Raw genomic sequence first — 23393 nt, forward strand, 5'->3', positions numbered from 1 at the left:
ACTATTATTCTTAGTAAATTGTAAATTGTTATAATCTGCTTATGACTTGCGAATGTAATGCTCAGTTAACTAAAATAAACCAGGCTTGATGACGTATGCAGCCTACATATGCGACCGCCGCGGCCTTCTGATTGAGAAACGGCCACAGACCAAATGGTCTTCTTCGACTTCAGGCTGCGCCGCAAGAAACGACAGGCGGTGACGTCAAAGTACCGCGAGAACGATTCGACAAACCATGCGGAGAAGTCTTAGTTCGACTCGCTCTCGCGTTACTTTGACGTCATCTTCCGGTCGTTTCTTGCTGCGCCGCATGAAGTCGAACATATCTAATACAATGGATTGCTACAAAGCAGTAGGCAGTGCTTGTTATCGGTATAACCCGCCCTTTCCGAAACTAAACGAGTTTTAACCTTTCCTCATCATACATTACTGTAAATATCGTCTGGATTTTTGCTTTAAACTCTGAAAAAAATCATGTACACGAAAAACAAATACGAAGGAAAGTCTGTGGCGTTTACATGTTATGAATAAGTGACGTCAGAGAAGATGAAGCGAGCAGGTGAGTGAATTTTGCGATTTTAAAGAATGATTTAACAGAGGATTTACAAAACTGAAGTAAACTAATATTTAATTGGAGTTTAATGAAGACACGTTGTCGTTTAATGATATATATGCAGATAATAACACAACGAGGAAACTTTATTTTGAGTTGTCATGAACAGCTACGTTAGGTCATATAATGTCATGTCAAGCTAAGTATATGTATGTCTGAAATCTAAGTTAGGTATTTTAAGTGGTAGATTTTCTATTATTACAGAATATAGTAGATTTCTTTAGTTTAGTTTAACTTAAGACTTTCAAGAGAATTTCTATGGTGCATCAATATTGAAACTGAAAATGACAGTCTGGTGGTTTTTAAAATTATACTATACACTATTAAGTCCATTAGAGTACTTTATTGTCATTGCACCAACAATACACACTTAACTATACATAATAAAATTATATTATAGGAGTATTTCAAGAATTAAATTGTTTGGTTAATTTGGTTAAACCCCATATATTTTTACTCAATTTTACAGTAACAGCATTACAGGAAGTCAGTCAGCCATGTTGTTTTCATGATTACATTATAGATAGGCACAAAGTTCCCTTTTTGTTCATGTCTATTGTTATTGTTGTCACCCAGCAGGTGTGCAGAAACCACCCTTGGCACCAAAACCAAGCGTGAAACCGGCAGCAGTGCAAACAGAGCTTGCTTCGAGATTGTTTGCTTATCAACAACGTTCCTCACCGACTGTCGAACAGAAAGAAAAGCCTTCCGTGGCACCAAAGCCGTGCCTCTCCAATATTTCCCCACATGCTTTTAACTCAAAACCTCTCAAGGTTGAGCACCAAGCTCGTCTTCAGCAAAAGCCTGATGCTACGAGGAACGTCGGACTTCTTAATATCAGGAATGGAACGCATGCGGAGGTGTGGGATTACGTAATTCCGATTTGTGTTTGCGATCATGGAAATTGCGCAGATTGCGTTGCATCAAAGGACCATAAAGGTCTTCAACACGAAAGGTCTCCTGGTACGAAAGAAGTTGCCAGAAAGACTCTATCTACACCGACCTTATCCAAGAGCTTCTCTGGAAATGACTCATTAAATAATAATAATAATTCCCAACAGCATGAAAAACCTCAGATTCAGAACTCTGATTATTCGAAGGCAAATCAGAGCATCATTCCGAAATGGAAAAACATTGAGATGCCAGCTTCCCGAATACAACAGAACATTGTTTCTGCCATTACTTCACCTGTTGATAGTAAGCCGACCCCCAAGCTCAATGAATGTAGAATCTCAAGTGATGATGTACATCGTAGTCAATATCCAGATCAAATGCAACCTTTAAGGAAACCTGTAGCTGTGCCTCGAAAAGTTAGGATGGAACAACCCGACGCTGTCCTTCAAGAGTCGATGGGACCTACCAGGAGTCTTACTGTCTCACCTGTGGATGTAAATAGTACAGATGTGTTCATAAGAAAGGTGAATATTACCAACGTAGGACATACTAGTGAGAGCAAAGGTACTGTAGACATTAAAGGTACCCAAAATGACAGGTGGGTGACCCCGATACCCACCCCACGCCAGAAGATCCCTCGGTTGCAACAAAATAAAACCCAAGATGCTCGCCAAAGTGTTGCTGCACGGGGGACTGAGGTTAAAGCACAAAATCTGGATTTACATGTTGATGGCCATCATTATCCTATATGGAGGAGGATTCCCCAAAAACCCGGACCTGATTTTGGGAACATTGAGACTACAGAACGTTCAGTAGATGGACTTTTAAACAAGACAAATATGTTCAGAAGTCCTATGACTGACATTAAAAACGATGCAGAAGTGAAACCACCAGCCAGTCCTAAAGGAAACGTCACTCCAAGCAAGAATCCCAAAGTGAACCTCAAACCTAAATCCAGGTCCTTATCCTCAGTCGACTTGCTTAGGCCTGATGGTGTAAAGAAAACCTTCCTAAAGATTGTACACCTTGACTTTAGCGATAAAAAGGTGCCCACCAAAAATAGACAGGACCTTGGTTTCCCTGCGGTTAAGAACGAGCAGTCGGTGGACGCTGAGTTTTATGCGGAAGAAATCCAAAACCAGGTCCGTTCTGAAAGACCGATGCTCAATAATATATATAGAAATAACGTAGAAATCGAGCAAAGTGTTGATGGAGACGACCTTGACATACATGTAGATGATGAACATGTGTATGATGATGTGGCAGAGTATGAATATCTGCCTCATCTTAGCACCACACAGGTAGAGGTCACCAATAATTGTCAAAACCAGACAGTCATGTGTGAAAACGATGGTTTTTATGACTATCCAGATGTGATCTTTGAAAACCCAACAAACTCCAAAAAGCAGCAGGAGCTTGTTCAAAGGTACATAAACTTATCAATTTTAAGTAACCAAGTGTTAAACCATCATTTAACCACCAGTTATGGATCTGTTTTACTGTAAAACCTGATAAGTTAACTCAACTCAAACCGTTTGAGGAAACAAATTGCCTTAAACCATTTAAGTTTTAAAACACATACATACGAGTACTGTGAACTTTGAGTCATGCAAATATGCCCTTATATTTAAGTTCACAGTACTCATGTGTTTTAAAACTTACATGGTTAAATGGTTTGAGACAATCTGTTTCCCCAAATGGTTTTGAGATGAATTAACTTTTCAGGTTTTACAATGTATAGTGGCCCTCAAAAATAGGAATGTGAAAATATTACACAAATTTAAATTTTTGTTTTAAATCAAACACTAAATATAACCTTCAAAATGAAGAAAACATGTTTAGACACATTTGGTTGTCAATATGATACCTTGGCACCATTTACCACTTAGATTAAGATTGTGTTACACAATGCAAAGAAATATGTGTGACCCTGGACCACAAAACTAATCATAAGTGTCAATTTTTTAAAATTAAGATTTATACAGTTTATGTATGTTTTAGGATAGGAAAAAATTTGTTCACGATTCAACTATTTGAAAATCTGAGGTTGCAAAAAATCGAAATATTAAGAAATTCGCCTTTAAAGGAAAACACCACCGTTTTTCAATATTTTACTATGTTCTTACCTCAACTTAGACTAATTAATACATACCTATCTTTTTTCAATGCGTGCACTTTGTACAGCACCTCGTGAATGTGTTAGCATTTAGCCTAGCCCCATTCATTCCTATGGCTCCAAACAGGGATGATTTATAAGCCACCAAACACTTCCATGTTTTCCCTATTTAAAGAGGAGTAGTTACACGAGTAAATATGGTGGCACAAAATAAAACTTTTGTTTGGAGCCATAGGAATGAATGGGGCTAGGCTAAATGCTAACACATTCAAGAAGCGCCATACAAAGATTAAAAGTGCATGCATTGAAAAAAGATAGGTATGTATTAATTCATCTAAGTTAAGGTAAGAACATAGTAAAATATTGAAAAATGGTGTTGTTTTCCTTTAAAGTTGTCCAAATAAAGTATTAAGCAACACATATTACTAATGATAAATACATTTTTGATATATTTACAATAGGAAATTTACAAAATATCTTCATGCAATATGATCTTTTACTTAATATCCTAATGATTTTGACATAAAAAAGATAATTTTACCATTATAATGTATTGTTGCCTATTGCTACAAATATACTCATGCTACTTAAGACTGGTTTAGTGGTCCAGGGTCACATATAGTATATCAATAAATTAAACTTTTTTGTGACTGTCTGTGAAAACCCAGCTAAAGTCATCTTTTGTGATTTTCTATAAAGAACATTCTGTGGAAATATAACCTTGATATATTTAATATTGACTGAGTAAGATCAAATATTGAAATCAATGTGAAATCAAACTTTGATGCTATTATTATTATAATAAGATTATGAGACTAGCCTGGATTTCACAAAGAGGATCACATACATTATAAGCAAATACTGTTTTAAGGTAAGACTGGACTAATTTGTTTTATGGCTTCTCTTAGCATGTATGAGGATGATGGCCTTTATGAATATCCAGAAGTGTGCTCTCAAAACCCCACAAACTCAGAACAGCAGGAGCTTCAGGAAAGGTACATAAACTCTATAAGGTTCATTTACGTGTTCATGGGAGATTTAGCCAGTAGTTGTAGATCTGGTTTTACTTTCAAAACAGAATTTAGACACTCAAAGGAATGTGATTATGTTTCACTGTTGTTATATACCATTATTTAAATTTTGCTGCAAATCCCTCCAAGTGCATTCATAAATCTCCCCTTTTGAAAATGTTTTCTGCAGGGTTCCCACGGGTCACTAAAATCCTTGAAAGTTTGTGAATCTGGGGGGACAAATCAAGCCCCTGGGAAGTTTTTTGAAAATATGCATACATGTTGATTCATACCAAAATGTTTTTTTGCATAGTTGTGTTTGACACATGAAAACGTCTCGGGTTACGTATGTAACTGTTGTTTTCTGAGAAGGGAACGAGACGCTGCGTCTCCCTTGCCATACTTCCTGCGTCCCTGTAATGTCGTCTTTGGTAATATTTCAAATAGCGATATACTTCCTGGCGCAAGTTCCCTCGATAGGGAACTGTAACAATGTATCTTAAAAGGTAACACGATGTAACTTTGCCCTAACTTGAAATGTGTCCCCACATTTAGTCCTTGAATTTGAGGGTATTGGACATGGAAAGTCCTTGAAAGGTCCTTGAATTTGAAGTTTACTAAGGTGTGAGAACCCTGTTTCTGTCACTCTTCACTGTCCTTTCTGAATGAAGGTAAAAGGCTAAAAAATTTGGTCAATATCCTGATATATTCGATTAACTTCATTTAACTGGGTAAAAACTTGCCTTGACATACAGGCCATCGGTCATCCAACTTTTCTTCAATGCCCTTTAAGATTTTTGCTGAAAAGTGGTCATGACGTTAAATGGAACAAACCAGTATTTCTGAATGACCTACGGCTGGGATTAAGCTGATTTGACTCGAAAGTATTTTGTGACAATATAATACGTACCAAGAGCATTTTGGTCATTATCTAATTTTTGACGGCTTTTTGAGCTCTTTATATGGTGCTTTGAGATATTCATGACACTCTTTCAGTTCCTGTGGACTTTAAAATCTGTTTCTTCAGAAATGCACTTGATGAAATGGACGAATTTGATGACACTCATTCAGAGGAAGATGAAAGCAGCCTAGAGGAAGATGAAGATAACCCCACCATTATAGAGAGACGGGTATCGTATTTATATTTATTATTTGTTACAAAAGCAACACTTGCAGTACATACAATATGATGTTATTTTTATGTTGTTGTTTTTTTGTAAGACAATTGGTACAAAAGAATATAAATTAATGTTTTAATTCTATTTAGATTGAGGCTAAGAAGAACAAGGTTGAACACATTGTCAATGAAATCATGACTTCGGAGAAAATGTAAGTATAATTTTGTTTTGACATTTACACTAATTCTTGCTTAAAGGAAGTTATTAATTTTCATTCCAGTCATGTGATTTAAAAGCATGAAATTTATGAAATTTGTCCATACGACTTTTGTGTTGTACAGTCAAATGATTTGATATGCCAAAAAGTATCATACTTGATTTTAAAGTTAGAACAGAGCTATTAAAAGGATATAGTGATATTGATTAATTAAAGGGGACCTATTATGCATATTTTTACATGATGTAATATCTCAGTCTACGGTGTGCCCAGAATGCGTCTGTGAAGTTTCAGCTAAAAATACCCCACAAATCATTTATTATAGCATGTCAATATTGGGTGGGAGTTTTTGTGTCTGTACCTTTAAATGTAAATGAACTACAGCTCCTTACTGCCTTACCAACAGACAGTGAGCCATTTTAGTTAAACAATATCTGATTTCTGTGGAATACAGTCTGAGACAATACAATCTCACTACTGAGATATGGCAGGCAGCGTATAACTCACTGAGGGCGGAAACTATGGTAATCCAGGACTGTCAGTCAGTGGCCGTGGGCGGAGCTTTATCAGTGTGACGTCACAATGATAAGAAAATCAAAGCAGCATGTCTAAAGGTTTTTTTTAATAAAGAGTGGTTGTTTTTTTATTGTAGGGTGGTTGTCTTCACACAACTATTTCATTCATTTGTTTGTTTTATTTGTTTACAGATTCGTGAGCGTACTGAAACTCCTGCATATTGTAAGTGTACTGTATATTATATCCTGTTTAAGTGGTTTAGCCAGTCATGTTATGTAGGAGACGTTACATAACGTCCTATGTAAAGCCCGGCTTATATGCCTGTTTACGGAAATATGAGTAAGTCGCAGTCACATTGACACACTTTAAATCTGCACCTTATACTTCAAATGTTTTCTGTGAGCATCAGTGAAATGTAGCCCATATTTTACTCACCCTCAAGCCATCCTAGGTGTATGTGGCTTTCTTCGTTCAGCTAAATACAGTTAAGGTTAAACTAAATAATATTCTGGCTCTTTTAGCTTTAAAATGGCCTTGCATAGTGCCCCATGTTTAAAGCTCCAGGAAACGTATCCATCCATCAAATACGAATACAAGCAGTTATTAAATCTCCTCTGAGGTGAAGCGTTAAGTGTAAGGAAACATTTATATTTCAAACTTTACAAACTAGAGCCGTATGCCTGCTCCTGAGAAAGTTGACATGACCTAACATTACAAAAAAACCATCGCTAGTTTTCGGTGGATGGATGAGCTTTTGGAAGCTAGTGCTTTCATTATTGTCTCAGTGTAAAGATGCAAATTTGTGAAAATGTTGATGTGAGGATCATGAGTATGTTCATTGTCAACTACTGGCCTGACATGCACAATACAGAGTTTTTAATCACTTTCATGCATTTGTGTAAACGGGGATCATTTTAACAATGATCAAACAACATTTAAATGCAAGCGAATTTTTTTGCACATTTGCTTTCCGTATATGGTAAAGAGTGACCATAATATTTTTTCAAAAAGTTGTCAAAAGGATGAATATTTTTGCTAGCTGTCTCTTTTAGATCATAAAAACATCTGTGGCCATTATTGGGGCTTTATGGCTAATGATGTTCTCTTGCTCGCTTACAGTTTTCTTAACTTGTGCTCTACAGGATTTTCGTGAAGCTGTGTTAAAAGCCTCCTGTCAGACGGGGAAAGCCGTGATTGACGAGCGAATCTTGAATCAGATCTTGTGCTCTTTGCCAACGCTTTACGAACTGAATTGCAACCTGTTGAAAGAGCTGGAAAAACGAGTCGCTCACTGGTAATGCAACATCAACAACAACCCTGCATAACTTCATATTCACTTTTAATAATAGAGTCAGTCTTGCAGAACTGTGTCTTCATTTGATAGACGAAATCATGTTTAACACATACAATCGCCTGAGAATGTATGTAGAGAATTTAAAATGTCACTGAATATCAAACCAGCTTGTTTATTTTAAAGAAACATAACACAAAACACCTTCGAAAGCTTTGTTTACTGTAGGTTTCAAATGGTACAACAATAGATGAACGAAGTGGTTACTCTGCTAGGACATCTGTGTAAACTTGACTTTATATATTCATTAAAAATAGATAGATAGATAGATTTTTATTTGTCATTGTGCAGTAGTACCATACAATGAAATTTACTTGTGCATCCTCTAAAACAATACTCACTTTCATATAAACACAATACAAAAAGTATAAAAATATATAAAAACAATAAAAGGATAACCAACTTTATACTGAAGTACCATTGCATAAATGGGAAGTCCCTGGTGTGCAAAAATCACACCAGTTGGTTAAATGTCATTTATAAAATAAAGAGAAGTTCCATGAAGTATCATGGTTTTTTTTTAGATTCCACTTGATGCCAATAGCTGCGTTTCCATTACCCTTTGCGCAAATTTAAAATATGGCCAGAGGTAAAGGAGATTTCGCAAAACTCCAATGTTTTTTTCGCATTTTCAGGTCACTTGATGCAATTAAGTCCAAGCGTGCCGAACAACCATAAAAAGTGAAGCAAAAACTTCTCGATCGCCCCCCAGTGACTGGTCCTAGTATAGGTCATAAATCCCGCCTCCCCCATGTTATTCAATGGGACTTGAGACCAACTAAACAATTTTATTACACTTTAATTATCTTTTTTCCGAAGGTGGTTTCTGTCATTTACTGTAGTTTTTATCACGCTGATGTTTGTTTTTAGTTAGTAATTTAATACTATAAAAACGGTGGTGTGACGTCATGATTGACAGCTGTGATATGTGCATTCTGCGAGGGCGGGGTCTTGATTTCGCGGCTTTACTTCCTGCTAGCTACTGCGCAGGACTGGTCCTGAAATCGCTACTGCGCAAACTCAAGACCCAAGAGGTCAGCGCCGTATGTGGACACTGGCGGCTTCACTTTTCACCAATGGAAGACAGCGAACGGACGTCGTCCAACTGTGGGTTCACACCAGCCGCGTATGAGGCGTCAAATTGGCGTCTACTGCGTCTAGTTTGACACTTAAATATTTTGAGTTTACTCGCTTCATTCGTGCGCGAAAGCCGTGCTTGAAATTCTAGTCATCGAGACATTCACGCAGAAATTCGCGCGACTCTGCTCGCTTCCTGTAGTCACAACTAGAGCAGGCTCCTGATTGGTTAATGCGGCATGTTTTTCCGCCAAAGTTCAAATTTTTCAACATGGCAACGCTCAATTCGCGAATGAGGCAGAATCGCATCTACCGTGCTAAACGCCTCATTCGCGCCGCGAGTCCTTTAGGCGCACATCAATGCATCTTCACATTGACTTAACATTGAAATCACTCGAGCTTGGTGCCTCTACCACGGCTGGTGTGAACGCAGCATGAGAGGCTTTCCAAGCCAATAATGTTCGGATATCACTCCTACATCTCTTTTGATTTAAAATAATGTACTATTACCTCCAAGAAACACCTATACGGTGCCGTTCCTACGATTAAAAATAATGCCTAGTGTGGTGGATGTGATATTAGTAAACCTACCAACATCAGTCAACGTGATATTTAAAATGACTACGTCGCATATCATCGATTAATGAACGATTGACTTCATTTCGCAATAGTATTTTGTAGATATTTCGAAAATAACGCTGAGTTTTGCGCAGCTAGTGATACTCATACCATCATTGATGACTCAGTTCAACATTTTGGGCCGTATGTAAAACTTAAGGCTAGACAAAGAAATATGTCAATAGTAATTTAGCCTACAAGTGCCTACAATTTTCCAGATTCATGGGTAAAATTTTGATCATTCACTTTTTTGTGTCAAACCATTTTTGAGACACATAATGATGATGTTTTATTCTCCAACTGGAACGAGCACTGTGCTGTAGCAGACATATTTGTGAAGAAAGGACCGTACCTTAAAATGTACGCTACTTATATCCGCGAGTTCGACAAGAATGTGGCTCTTCTGGAAGAGCACTGTCGGAAAAACCCAGCGTTTGCCAAAGTCGTCCGTGAATTTGAGGTAACAAAACCACTCCGACCTGTTTTTTCTGTTTAGTTCCTAATGCTAACCTAGTTACATCTCAACCATTGTTCAGATTTGAATAGTTTGTCGATTTTCATTTTACGTTCTTGAAGTACTGACAAAAATTCCCCTCGGGCATCTCTTTGACTTTCTGATACAGAGCGACCCATGCTGTGCTAATCTGGCAGTGAAACATTACATGCTTAAACCCATTCAGAGGATTCCACAGTATCAACTTCTACTGACCGGTAAGCATTTTTACTCCCAAAATAGATCTTTACATTTTTAAAAAAGGGTGGTGCCCAGGGCGTTGCTATTTAGTAACTTATAAGTGGGGTGTTCTGGTTGTCTGTGGGATTTGTTTTTAATTTTGATTACATATTTCCTGTATATTGCTGTTTATATATTAAGTCATTCCCCGCAAGCCATTTTTTTGAAAAGTTGCCTGCCAGAATTTTTTGTGATTTTTGCAAAAGTTTCACAATTTTTTCTTCTAAAAATATATAAACATACAAATATATCAAATGAAAGAACAGATCCTCTGCTTTAAAAACAAACAAACAAACAAAACGGGAAAAAAAACGTTTCATCCTATCTATATTTTTTTCTCTGCTTATAAACTCTTAAATATGGGCATTTTGCTTTAAAAATATTTAAATAATTTTTTAGCAAAAAGCTGCATTTTTATGAAGGAATTTTGTTAGAGATCAGATTCAGAACGATTATCAAAACATACACAGAGTTTAAAATTAGTAAATAACGTTTTGGCTTCCTTTTTTCATAAATTGGGTAAGTGGATAATCGCGTTATTGCAGATTAACATAAAAATTCATCAGGAACACCTTTTTTATGCAAATGTTTTCTTTTAATTGACACGATAACTCAAGAAAGAGTTAATAAAAAAGTGAAAATAAACTTTGCTAAAACAACAAAGCTGGTGGTGGCTTTTGCACAGTACTGTACGTCATTAGCGTTTGTTTCTATGGGCAGCAATACGCAAGTAATCTGCCATATTGGAACAGTCCAAGGTGGATAGTTCACCCAAAAATGAAAATTCTGTTATCATCATAAGTGTATAAATTTGCAATCAAGCTGGAAACAGTTTAAACCATTGACTTCTATAGTAGGAAAAATAGTACTATGGTAGTGAATGGTGCCCCAGATCTGCTTGTTTAGAAACATTCGTCAAAACATCTAACTTTGTGTTCAGCAGAACAAAGAAATTCATACAGGTTTGTAACAACCTGAGGGTGAGTAAATGATGACAGAATTTTTGGGTGAACTATCCCTTTAACCGGTGTTGCCAAGTCTGCAATGATCACTTTAAAACTGGTGATGTGAATTGCTTTTCCTGCGGGTTAAATGTTGATGCCAGGGTTTCGTTTTTATCGGCTAGGCTTGAATTAAAGTTAAAGGAATAGTCTACTCATTTTCAATATTAAAATATGTTATTACCTTAACTAAAAATTGTTGATACATCCCTCCATCATCTATGTGCGTGCACGTAAGCGCTGGAGCGCGCTGCGATAGCATTTAGCTTAGCCCCATTCATTCAATGGTACCATTTAGAGATAAAGTTAGAAGTGACCAAACACATCAACGTTTTTCCTATTTAAGATGAGTAGTTATACGAGCAAGTTTGGTGGTACAAAATAAAACGTAGCGCTTTTCTAAGCGGATTTAAAAGAGGAACTATATTTTATGGTGTAATAGCACTTTTGGGAGTAATTCGACTCGGCGCAGTAACACCCTCCCTCTCCCATTATGAGAGTGAGAAGGGGAGTGGACTTTTCAGGCGAGTCGAAGTACTCCCAAAAGTGCTATTACGCCATAAAATATAGTTCCTCTTTTAAATCCGCTTAGAAAAGCGATACGTTTTATTTTGTAAAACCAAACTTGCTCGTATAACTACTCGTCTTAAATAGGAAAAAACGTTGATGTGTTTGGTCACTTATAACTTTATCTCTAAATGGTACCATTGAATGAATGGGGCTAAGCTAAATGCTATCGAAGCGTCGCAGCGCGCTCCAGCGCTTACGTGCACGCACACAGATGATAGAGGGATTTATCAACTCTTCTTAGTTAAGGTAATAACATATTTTAATATTGAAAATGAGTAGACTATTCCTTTAAGTGTTGGTATTTGGGCTAGCTAAGGTGCTAGATTTATTTGGCCATTGGGTTGGTTTTGTTTGGCAAATCTGGCAACCCTGACATGAAGGTCTGTAAACAGCCAAGAGCAAGCTGACTGTGTGTCCACAATCGTAGTTATAAAAATGTTGTTGACCCAATTGTTGAACTAACACGATACACCAAGACAAAAGTATTTGCTAACACAACATTAAGGCGCGGTTTCCCGGACAGGTCTTAAGTCTACTTTAAGACTAAACTGCATGTTTGAGTTGTCTTAACTAAAAAAACAGCTTGCACTGACATATTACTGTATCTTAAATATATCAGTGCCATTGTTTTGTCTCAAGATGCACACCAGTAATGCTTTTTGTTTGTAAAACTACTTAAATGCCGTGGCCTGGCTTAATCTAAACCCTGTCCAGGAAACTGCTTCTAAAAGTTATTATAGTTTAATAACCTGTAATATTAAGTTACCTGTACAGTACATTCACACTTTTTTTCGGGAAAATAAATCTCTGCAAAGTTTACCAATCAGAGGTTGTGCAATGTCGTGGTATCCTGGAAAACTGTGAGTGACGTCTGCAACTAGACCGTGCCAAAATGCCAGACGTGTCTACATATACGGAGCAGTCGAATGACTTATCTATGTACCACATAATCAGACTTATGAAATAATACAAATTCTGATTTGTTTGGACGCGTATTTTCATGTTTTTAGGTTAAGCAAACAGTGCAAGCTTACCATACAATAATGTGAAAAATGTCTGCAATAATGCATTGATTATGCAAGACTGTTTAAACTAATCTAAACTAAACTAAATAAGGATTGTTGTAGCTTTCTGTTTGTAATTATAATACAGTTCAAACTAGTGATGCACCGATGTATCGGCCGCCGATATTTATCGGCCGATTTTTGATGAATTTGAAACCATCGGCATATCGGCAATAGCACGAGAAAGGCCGATACCGATTATTTATTAATTAACTGCATAAAGAAATCCATTATATGTAAAAAATGAGTTAATGTTGTTTATCAAATAAATGCTGAATAGCAAAAACCACCTTTGAAGGTTGTCATGCTGTCTTATTATATTTGTTTTAGCTTAATTTGTGCCTCTCTTATTATGTTGGTCAGTTGAATGTTAATTAGATCCAATCCATGTTCAGTAAAAATAATTTGATGCAGAAATAAACTAGCTAATAGACCAACTGTATAGTATTGTATACAAGTGTTTAATATCGGTATCGGCATCGGTATCGGCCAGAAGTTGTCTGTTTAAATCGGCATCAGTATCGGCCCAAACAAATCCTACCGTGCATCCCTAGTTCAAACTTTTATCAAGACAAACATGCATTTTTTGTTTTTTTCTTCCAGCTTATTTAAACCATCTTGATGAAGATTCTCCAGACTACAAAAATGCTGAAGGTAAAAAGATTAAATTAAATTAAATACGCTTTGTATTGAATACATGCCACAAAACCTTACTCTAAATAGTTTTAGTAGAAAAATAATGACATTTTTTACTCCTTTAAAATCTTAACAGCTGCTTTGGTGATAGTAAAGGAGGTGGCCAATCATGCGAATGAAATCGTAAGACAAGAGGTAATAAGTAAAAATAATTCTCATTTACTCTTTATTATTCTTCATGATAGATGAATTGAAATGTGAAATGTTATTTTCAGGATAACTTTCAGAAGCTCTATGATGTTCAGTGTCGACTCGTTGGACAACATGTCATTGTCCAGCCAGGACGGGTACATTCACAAAATTCACCCTTAGATCATCTTAAAGTTTAAAGATAATTCAATAACTATGGAGGTGCTGTAATGATTTATAGCCTTGCAAATTCAGTGATGATTCACAATCCTTTAGAAACATCCTGATGCAATCATAAAGTATTTGTGTTTAGGTTTTGTTAAAGGAGGGAATCCTGATGAAATCCTCAAGGAAAGTGATGCAGCCTCGAATGTTCTTTTTAGTAAGTGACAATAAATCTACATTTAATTGAATTTAAATTTCAACAATATGACAGTATTTTTGTATTTATCATGCTTAGGGTTAGCCCAGATGATGTTCTATATCAGGTCATTGTCGTTTCAGACCTGCAATCTGATCTACTGTATAAAACTGTATTAATGTTAATTAAAAAACTTGGTTTTTGCTCATTTACAGTTTAATGACGGTCTCCTGTATAGCACACCTTTACCATCTGGGAATTACAGAGTGAACAACATGCTCTCTTTGGCTGGAATGAAGGTGAAATTTATATATTTTGTATATATCGTTTAGAGACCAACTAAAATTACACTGTTTCACTCTTTTTAGTAAACAGTAGGATTTAGCATTTAGCATAGGAGAGAGCATTTGATTGGGCGAAAATCTTTGTAGTGCAAGATGAGTCACTAATATTTATGAGTCGCTTTCACGTAATACCGCGGTTACACTAGACATTTCGATACATTTACTTCAATTCATGCGAATGTGGCAGACCGGAATCACAATAATGAGAACAAGCAACCATAACGTTGTAATGCTCCGAACACACCAAAAGCAAATGTAACTATTTGCATGAGTAGATTACATACAAAGTCAATGCAAAGATGCGAATGAATTCGCGCGGGGGACGATGCAATTAAGAGTGATTGCCCCGAACGCGCAATATTCGCCTCAAACGCGTATACTGCGCAAGCTGAAAATCCCACAAATAATCTAGAGCGAGGAATGCGATCTGTGATACGTGAATAAAAAACGACACGTTAATGCATGATTATATTATGCAACGGTCTGCATAGAAATTTTGCATGCTGAAAGTCAATTGTGAATTTATAAATAAACATGTATATCTGCAATTTAAAGATAAATGTTTCTTAATAACAGTTATGTTTTTTTGTATTTAGATAGCATACAAGTAGTGTTTTGAAACCAAATTTTCATATTAGTATAATATTTTATATTACCTGCATTGTCCCTAGGTTAGTAAACGTTATCAGGAAGACTATCACGAGCTGAACATTGAAAGTGTTGAACGATCTTTTATCCTGTCTGCCAGGTGAGAAATTATTCTTTATTATTTTATACACTGTTTTAACACTGTTAAGCACTTTATAAATGTGTTAATTTATTAAAGGATGCAGCGAATGTTTCTCTGACACTTTAAAATTAGGGATGCACGATATATCGGCCGAAATATCGTTATCGGCCGATAACTGCTTATTTTTAATATTATCGGTTATCGGTCTGATAGCAAAATTAAGCCGATAAATGAAAGCTGATAAATTATGGATAATTTTGGTTTGTTGAACCACTTCACTTGCTCATTGCTGGCTATGTGGAGTTTTAATTGGTGCTTTCTGTGACATAGCAAGAAGATGACACGTGTTGCGGGCTTAAAGGCGGAGTCCACGATGTTTGAAAAAACGCTTTGGAAAAGGAAAAACACAATTATAGCCAATCAGCATTAAGGAGCGTGTCTACTAACCGACATCCTTGCCGGGTTGCGTATGTGTGGGGCGGGTCTATCAACAGAAGGTCCAGATTCTATTGGGTTTGTTTAGGTGATTTCAAATATTAACATTGGCTTTCAAACATCGTGGACTCCGCCTTTAAGAAGAGTATGCTAGTCTAGCGCAAAGACAAGATGTCCGCGGTCTGCGAGTTTTTCATTGTGAAAATAATATGAATATTTATCGGCCTATATATATCGGTTATCGGCCCCAAAATATAAAGAGTTATCGGTTATCGGTATCGGCCAAAAGTTCCATATCGGTGCATCCCTATTTAAAATGATTACACACTGCCAACATGTTTGGTTTATTTATAAACCATGCACACCTTTCACTGGTTGCTATTTAATGGCATCATCAAAAACATTATTGTTTGATAAAATGTATTGCCCTTTCACTTTTGACCGAACACCGAAATACTATTTCCGGTCGAATAGTTTCAGTTGCCGAACATTCCCATCTGACAATTTTTTTTTAAATGTAAAAAAAATTCACATTTCAAAATATACAAAAAATTGCCAAAAGAAAATGGCAAAACGTGATAGTTTCACGTGCGCACGCGATACTAAACTATATATTTAACTTTGGTTCCATGTCCCCTTAGGGGGCCGTACCTTTTTGCCATATGGGATGTAAAATAAGAAATGTATTTGCTTGCCCTTGAAATACATTTTGAAATGTTGATATATGAAGGTTAAAACTAAATTTATTCAATTGAGACATTTTTGGCCAGTAAAATTTATTTTTTGCCGTATGGATTGGGTGAATCCCTAGGTTTTTCCTACTAAAACTGGCTTTGGGCAAAAATAATAAACTCTGGTATTGTTAAACAAGTATATTTTAATAACAACAACTATGGCCTTATGGGATAGCAAGTGTCCACTGATTTGACACATTACAATCTCAGGTGACGCAACATGTTATCTTTGGTTTGCTTATACCTTTCTCATTTAACATACAGTACTGCTTGTTGCATATTCTATAGCAGGGAAATAAGCATATTCAGATGCAGGTTGAGTCTTATATACTGGTCTTGGTCTTATATATAAATGGCTAGTTTAAGTACCTTGCAACTTTATCTAACCCTTTGCAAACTCTCATTCTTTTCAAAGTTCTGCTGTATGCCGAGATCAGTGGCTGCAAGCGATTTCCGCCGCCATCGAAGATTACAACAAAGACATTTCAGTTAAAAACCCTGAGATGGTAAAACAAACTTATTCATATGGAATTTAAGAATGTATAACACTAATACTTAACCATGTGCTCAACATTAATCTGATAGGATTGCTTCCAATGCAACGACTTATGCATCGAACCTTAAATATATGAGTGTTTAACATGTACATCTAGTATAACCGCTGATTTACATGCGACATGCAAGCACAAGAGTACCAAGAAAATGATGCATTTATCCGTAAAGCATTTTACACAAAAAGCAAGAAACTGGTGAAACATTACTAGAAGTTCATCCACCTAAAAATCTAGCCCAGCCTCCAAAGAACCATTCAGACAAGTTTGTCTGCAATAATCAACAGCATACCGCAGATGCTCTCGAAAGTTGTATTTAACCTAAAATATTTCTTTAATGATATGTCTAAGGTGTTAACTGTCAATGCTGCCTTGATGACACGTCTGTAGGTAACCCAAGATGTTACAGATAATGATGCCCAGCTGGGAACCAAAGCCCCAATATGGATCCCAGACCAGCGGGCGACCATGTGCATGATCTGCACCTGTGAGTTTACCCTCACCTGGAGACGTCACCACTGCAGAGCTTGTGGAAAGGTGAGAAGATCTTGTACCTCTGTCCTTTAACAAAGACCCTGCTTAATCCACCCTCAGTAATCTGATCACGAATGGATAACGCTGTAAACAGGGGTAAAGCGCTTGTGCATCAGTTCTCACATTTGGAAACGAATGCGGGTTAGGGAAGGGTAAAGTTTTACATGAGTAAAGATGTGTAGAAGACTTGGATTATTATTAGGGTGGACTACTTCTTTAAAGTCCAGCACCCTTGTTACTATAAACTCTCTTTGTAAGAGATTGATCAGTAAATAAAGCAATATTTTCTGCAACCGTTCAACAGATAAAACCAAATGTAAACAGGGCTGAAAGAGACCTAGATGTACATAACATGGATGCTCTTTCTTTTGATCCTTTTTTTGCGTAATAATTGTTGACAGGATGGTTTATGTGTGCTTGTGCACATATGCGTTTTCTTTCTTTAGGTTGTTTGTCAAGCCTGCTCGAGTAACAAGTATCCATTAAAATATCTGAAGAATCAGCATGAACGAGTGTGTGATCTGTGCTTTGCTGTTTTTCAGAGGAGAAATTCAGGTTCATCACACACACAATACCTACATTTATTTACCCACTGAAGCATCTGTCTGCTTCAAGCATATTGGTGATTAGATTATCACAAGTACATTTGATGTCCAAAGTCATTCTTTTTTTTTTCGTTTTAATCAAATTTTAATAATTAGGTACTCATTTGTCATGGATCACAAGATGTTACAGGCAATAACAACAATATTTTCTGTAAAGAGTGTCTTATAGCTTAAAATAAATCATGATTTCCTGTTGTCTGAATTAGTGTCAACTCTGTTACTGTCAAATCAAGGTAGAGTAACAGTGTTGACAGTATGTAACAGAAGTAACTCTCTCTCTCTCTCTCTCTCTCTCTCTCTCTCTCTCTCTCTCTCTCTCTCTCTCTCTCTCTCTCTCTCTCTCTCTCTCTCTCTCTCTCTCTCTCTCTCTCTCTCTCTCTCTCTCTCTCTCTCTCTCTCTCTCTCTCTCTCTCTCTCTCATACACAGACAACTGTCAACACTGTTACTCTGCCTTGGTAACAAAGTTGACACACTGCAAAAAATGACTGTCTTACTTAGCATTTTTGTCTTGTTTTCAGTAAAAATATCTTAAAATCCTTTAATGAATATGTATTTTCTTGATAAGCAAAATGATCTAGGAAAAAATGTCTAAAAAATATAAACTTTAAGTAAATTAGTGCTTAAAACAAGCCCAAAAATCTGCCAATGGAATAAGAAAAATTTTCTTGAAATAAGTTGATTTTTTTCTTATTCCATTTGCAGATTTTTTTGCTTACAAATTCGCTTAAATTGTATATTTTTTGTCTAAAAATTACATTTGTTTTTTAGGTCATTTTGCTCATCAAGAAAGTTCATCTTCATTTGAGAGTTTTTTGATATTTCAAGAAAAACAATTCTTAGTATTTTTGTCTGGTTTTCAGTAAATATATCTAAAAAATCTTAAATTAAGATGCTTTTTCTTGATGAGCAAAACAGCCCAATAAAAAAATAAGAATTTTTAATATCAAATTTAAGTGATTTTGTGCATAAAACAAGCAAAACATCTGCCAATGGGGTAAGCAAATTTTTCTTGAATTAAAGGAATAGTCTACTCATTTTCAATATTAAAATATGTTATTACCTTAACTAAGAATTGTTGATACATCCCTCTATCATCTGTGTGCGTGCACGTAAGCGCTGGAGCGCGCTGCGACGCTTCGATAGCATTTAGCTTAGCCCCATTCATTCAATGGTACCATTTAGAGATAAAGTTAGAAGTGACCAAACACATCAACGTTTTTCCTATTTAAGACGAGTAGTTATACGAGCAAGTTTGGTGGTACAAAATAAAACGCAGCGCCCTTCCAAGCGGATTCAAAAGAGGAACTACACTGTATGTCGCAACAGAACTCTTGGGAGTACTTCGACTCGCCTGAAAAGTCCGCTCCCCTTCTCCCTCTCATAATGGGAGAGGGAGGGTGTTACTGCGCCGAGTCGAAGTACTCCCAAAAGTGCTATTACGCCATAAAATATAGTTCCTCTTTTAAATCCGCTTAGAAAAGCGCTACGTTTTATTTTGTACCACCAAACTTGCTCGTATAACTACTCGTCTTAAATAGGAAAAACGTTGATGTGTTTGGTCACTTCTAACTTTATCTCTAAATGGTACCATTGAATGAATGGGGCTAAGCTAAATGCTATCGAAGCGTCGCAGCGCGCTCCAGCGCTTACGTGCACACACACAGATGATAGAGGGATGTATCAACAATTCTTAGTTAAGGTAATAACATATTTTAATATTGAAAATGAGTAGACTATTCCTTTAAGTGTTTAAGAAAAACTTTCAAGATTGTTTTGCTTACCCCATTGGCAGATTTTGTTGCTTGTTTTATGCAAAAAATCACTTAAATTTGACATTTTTCGTCTAAAAACTAGACTTATTTTCTTTGGTCGTTTTGCTCATCAAAAAAGCATCTTAATTTACGACATTTTAGATATTTTACTGAAAACAAGACAAAAATACTTTTTTCCCTTGAAAATAATTTTTTTGCAGTGTATAAGACACGTTTTACAAAAACCTATTATTTTGTCATGGCTTGTAACATCTTGTGATCCATGACAATTAGTACTAAATTAATAAAATAATTATTAATACAAACATTTTAAAAGAAACAAATAATGAGTTTGTTCACTGTGTAATTGTAGTTATGTAATCACCTGTATGTTTGTGTTGGTTTGTGTTAAATAAGATCATGTGTTTCTTTACTAATAATAGGTGACCAGGGACCCAGCAATACCCATCTATCACCTAATGGCAAATCTTTCCATTACAAAAAGGGAAAGAAAATACCAGCAGCACTGAAAGAGGTGACAATCCAACAACTTTTTACACTGTCTTTTAATTCCCAGCAAAGCCAGCTAGATCTAAAGTCAGACGTTTGATATGAGACGTAAATCTGGTCCACATTGGAACTAGATCTGATTGGTTAACTCTGAAATCAGAGTCGTTGTTCATTGATTTATTTTAGGTGTCGGCTAACACAGACGGATCCTCAATGAACGGCTACCTAGAGCGGACGAAGGGCAATAAGAAACAGTGGAGAAGATTCTGGTTTGTCATCATGAATAAAGTTCTGTACACGTATGCTGCCAGTGAGGTAATCATTTATAAATCCCCAAATATATGGATTAAATCAACCTTTTCACCCCAGAGGAAACTGGTCAAATTCAACCTGAAACAAACATGATTTAATGTATTCCTGAAAGACACTCTGTCATAAAAGTTGGGCGGGACTTTTAACAGGTTGTTCGAGGGGAGGGGCTTAAATGTTTGATTAATGCACACTGGTTATTCATGCATGTTTACACTGCAAAAAATGACTTTCTTAGCATTTTTGATACAAATATCTAAATTTTTTTAAATCAAAATGCATTTTTGATAAAATAAATCTAGTTTTTAGACAAAAAATATTGAATTGAAGTGAATTTCTGCTTAAAACAAGAAAAAAATCTGTCAATGGAATAAGCAATTTTTTCTTTAAATTTTTTTTAAGTGTTTAAGAAAAAAAAAATTGCAGATTTTTTTTGCGCGTTTTAAGCACAAATTTACTTCAATTTGATCGTTTTTGTCTAAAAACTAGACTTATTTACTCAGGTCATTTTGCTCATCAAGAAATGCATCTTGATTTAAGAATTTTTATATTTGTTCTTAAAACAAGACAGAAATACTAAGTAAGAAAGTCATTTTTGAAGTGTATACGAATGAATGGGGTCCTTTATAACTAAAGTTCACAAATTCCCCATAATTGTGATTGTACGACATTTGAGAACATCCAAATTGTTGGGCAGACGTCTTTCAATTATAACATTCCAACAACTACTGATATTCGTGAAATTTGTTTATAGGAAAGGTTTCGAACATAAAATAATGCCAAAGTATCTTATATTGAATTTTTAATAATTTAAACACCATTTGCCTTAATGCCCTGCCTGCCATTTTACAATTTTGAGATACCAAAACAAAAATTTGTTTTTATTATTAAAAAATAGGTTGTATAGAATAAAGTGACACATGTCATAAACGTATCAAGTTTTTTTTATAGTACATCATTCCCATTGCCACAAAAATATGCATGTCATGTCATTGACTCATATGAATGCACCATTAGTCAGTTTGGATACAATTGTCTGTCAAATGCATAGATGTAAAAGTTATGTATCCTACGTATTCCTCATTACATCACCGAGACTGGGCGGGTTGAGTTTCTGAACACCAAATAGCTGTTATGTAAATGTGGCCAGTCATGTGTAAATATTTCTAATGATTGTTTTCTCAGATTGGTTTCTAGTTTTTTTCTACAGCGAGAATACAAAATGTTCACAAAGTACACTTTACTTCATAATTTTTGTTTTTAAATAAAGATTTTTCAATGCTTTAACGTTTTCTTTTTGTTACTGAACAATTCTGTGTGAAGTGAAGGGATTCACGTTTTCTCGTCTTTATATTTGCCTTTCTTTTATTTTTTTTGTCTCTTATTTTTTTTTATAATAAACAAACAGCAAATCTACCTATATATTCCAGCATTTCTTTTTTTTTCTCCAGGATGTAGCTGCTTTGGAAAGTCAACCACTTCTTGGATTCTCTCTGAAATCTGAGAATCCAGAAGCTTCAATGCAATTTAAACTTTACCACAAAAACACTCTTTACTACATTTTCAAGGCAAATGACAGCCAAGCCTGTCAAAGGTACTTTTTATATGAAAATATCTTACATAGATTAATGCAATACTAGCCCTCAAGCTGTTGACAAACCCCAAATTAGTTGTTCTTTATTAAGCATTCAGTATTTCTGTATATGAGCATTGTGTTAGCAACCCAAAAGTTGTGGGTTTGATTCCATTATACACACATACTGATAAAATAAGCCCGATTCTCATCAATTGCATATAAATAGCATTAGAGATGTGTGCTGTTAAGTGAACGGGAAGGACTGATGTATCACATGCAAGGAAAATTTGACTTTGGCATATGCATTGCATAACTTTTCAAAAGGCGTGCTATTTATATGCAATTGATGAGAATGGATTGAATAAAATATAGCTTGAATGCAGTACAAGTCCTTTTCTGCCAAATGCATATGCAGTTTACATAATTTCATATACATTTTTTTCTCATAGGTGGATTGAAGCTTTTCAGGAAGCCATGGTTCTTTAAAATTCCTGAAAGTGTGACATTTCCAAAGACATCAGACTTGAGAAAGACCCAAAGTTATTTCATCACACTGCAAAAAATGTTTTTCAATATATATATATTTTTTTTTGTATTTTTATCTTGTTTTCAGTGAAAATATCTAAAAATTCTTGAATTGGGATGCTTTTTCTTGATGAGCAAAATGACTAATAAGAAAATAAGTCTAGTTTTTAGACCAAAAACATCAAATTTAAGTGATTTTGTGCATAAAACAAGCAAAACAATCTGCCAATGGGGTAAGCACATTTTTCTTGAATTTAGTGTTTAGGAAAAATTTTCAAGATATTTTTTGTCTAAAACTAGACTTGTTTTCTTGGGTCGTTTTGCTCTTCAAGAAAGGGTGTCTTAATTTGGGAATGTTTGTATATTTTTGCTGAAAACAAGACGAAAATATTAGGAATTTTTTTCTTTTTTTTTGCAGTGAACATATATTAGTTACTTTTATATGTGGCTCATCATTGCATTTGTTATTCTATTATCTTTTAAGTTGGGTTAATGATTTTACATACAATGAATATTTTTTATTAGTTATTAAATATATTACCTACTATTGTAATGCTTAAAACAGTGAAATATTGTCATCATGCCATTATATTTGTTTACAGCTATATGTTTAGTATTAAAAAAAATCAATGGAATTTATCTGTTCATTGCACTCAATAAATATATTTTTTATAAAACTTTTTAATTGTTTATTTTTATACATT

The 23393-nt window shown here is 35.5% G+C and overlaps 1 protein-coding gene across 1 annotated transcript; it reads left to right on the forward strand.

Moving 5' to 3' along the window:
* Nucleotides 1–324: 324 nt before the first annotated feature.
* LOC129434193 (uncharacterized) lies at nucleotides 325–22765 on the forward strand. The gene is made up of 22 exons (XM_073868301.1): nucleotides 325–559; nucleotides 1190–2933; nucleotides 4532–4668; nucleotides 5609–5763; nucleotides 5901–5962; nucleotides 6676–6706; nucleotides 7627–7774; nucleotides 9830–9990; nucleotides 10154–10241; nucleotides 13502–13552; nucleotides 13671–13729; nucleotides 13810–13881; nucleotides 14037–14105; nucleotides 14300–14383; nucleotides 15100–15176; nucleotides 16743–16833; nucleotides 17269–17415; nucleotides 17859–17967; nucleotides 20213–20304; nucleotides 20466–20594; nucleotides 22040–22182; nucleotides 22614–22765. The coding sequence occupies exons 1-22, from the start codon at nucleotides 547–549 to the stop codon at nucleotides 22648–22650; spliced, it is 3699 nt and encodes a 1232-aa protein (XP_073724402.1). The 5' UTR covers nucleotides 325–546; the 3' UTR covers nucleotides 22651–22765.
* The last annotated feature ends 628 nt before the right edge of the window (nucleotides 22766–23393 follow it).

This window comes from Misgurnus anguillicaudatus, chromosome 6 (genome assembly GCF_027580225.2).
Source record: "Misgurnus anguillicaudatus chromosome 6, ASM2758022v2, whole genome shotgun sequence".
In the NCBI taxonomy this organism is placed as follows: domain Eukaryota; kingdom Metazoa; phylum Chordata; class Actinopteri; order Cypriniformes; family Cobitidae; genus Misgurnus; species Misgurnus anguillicaudatus.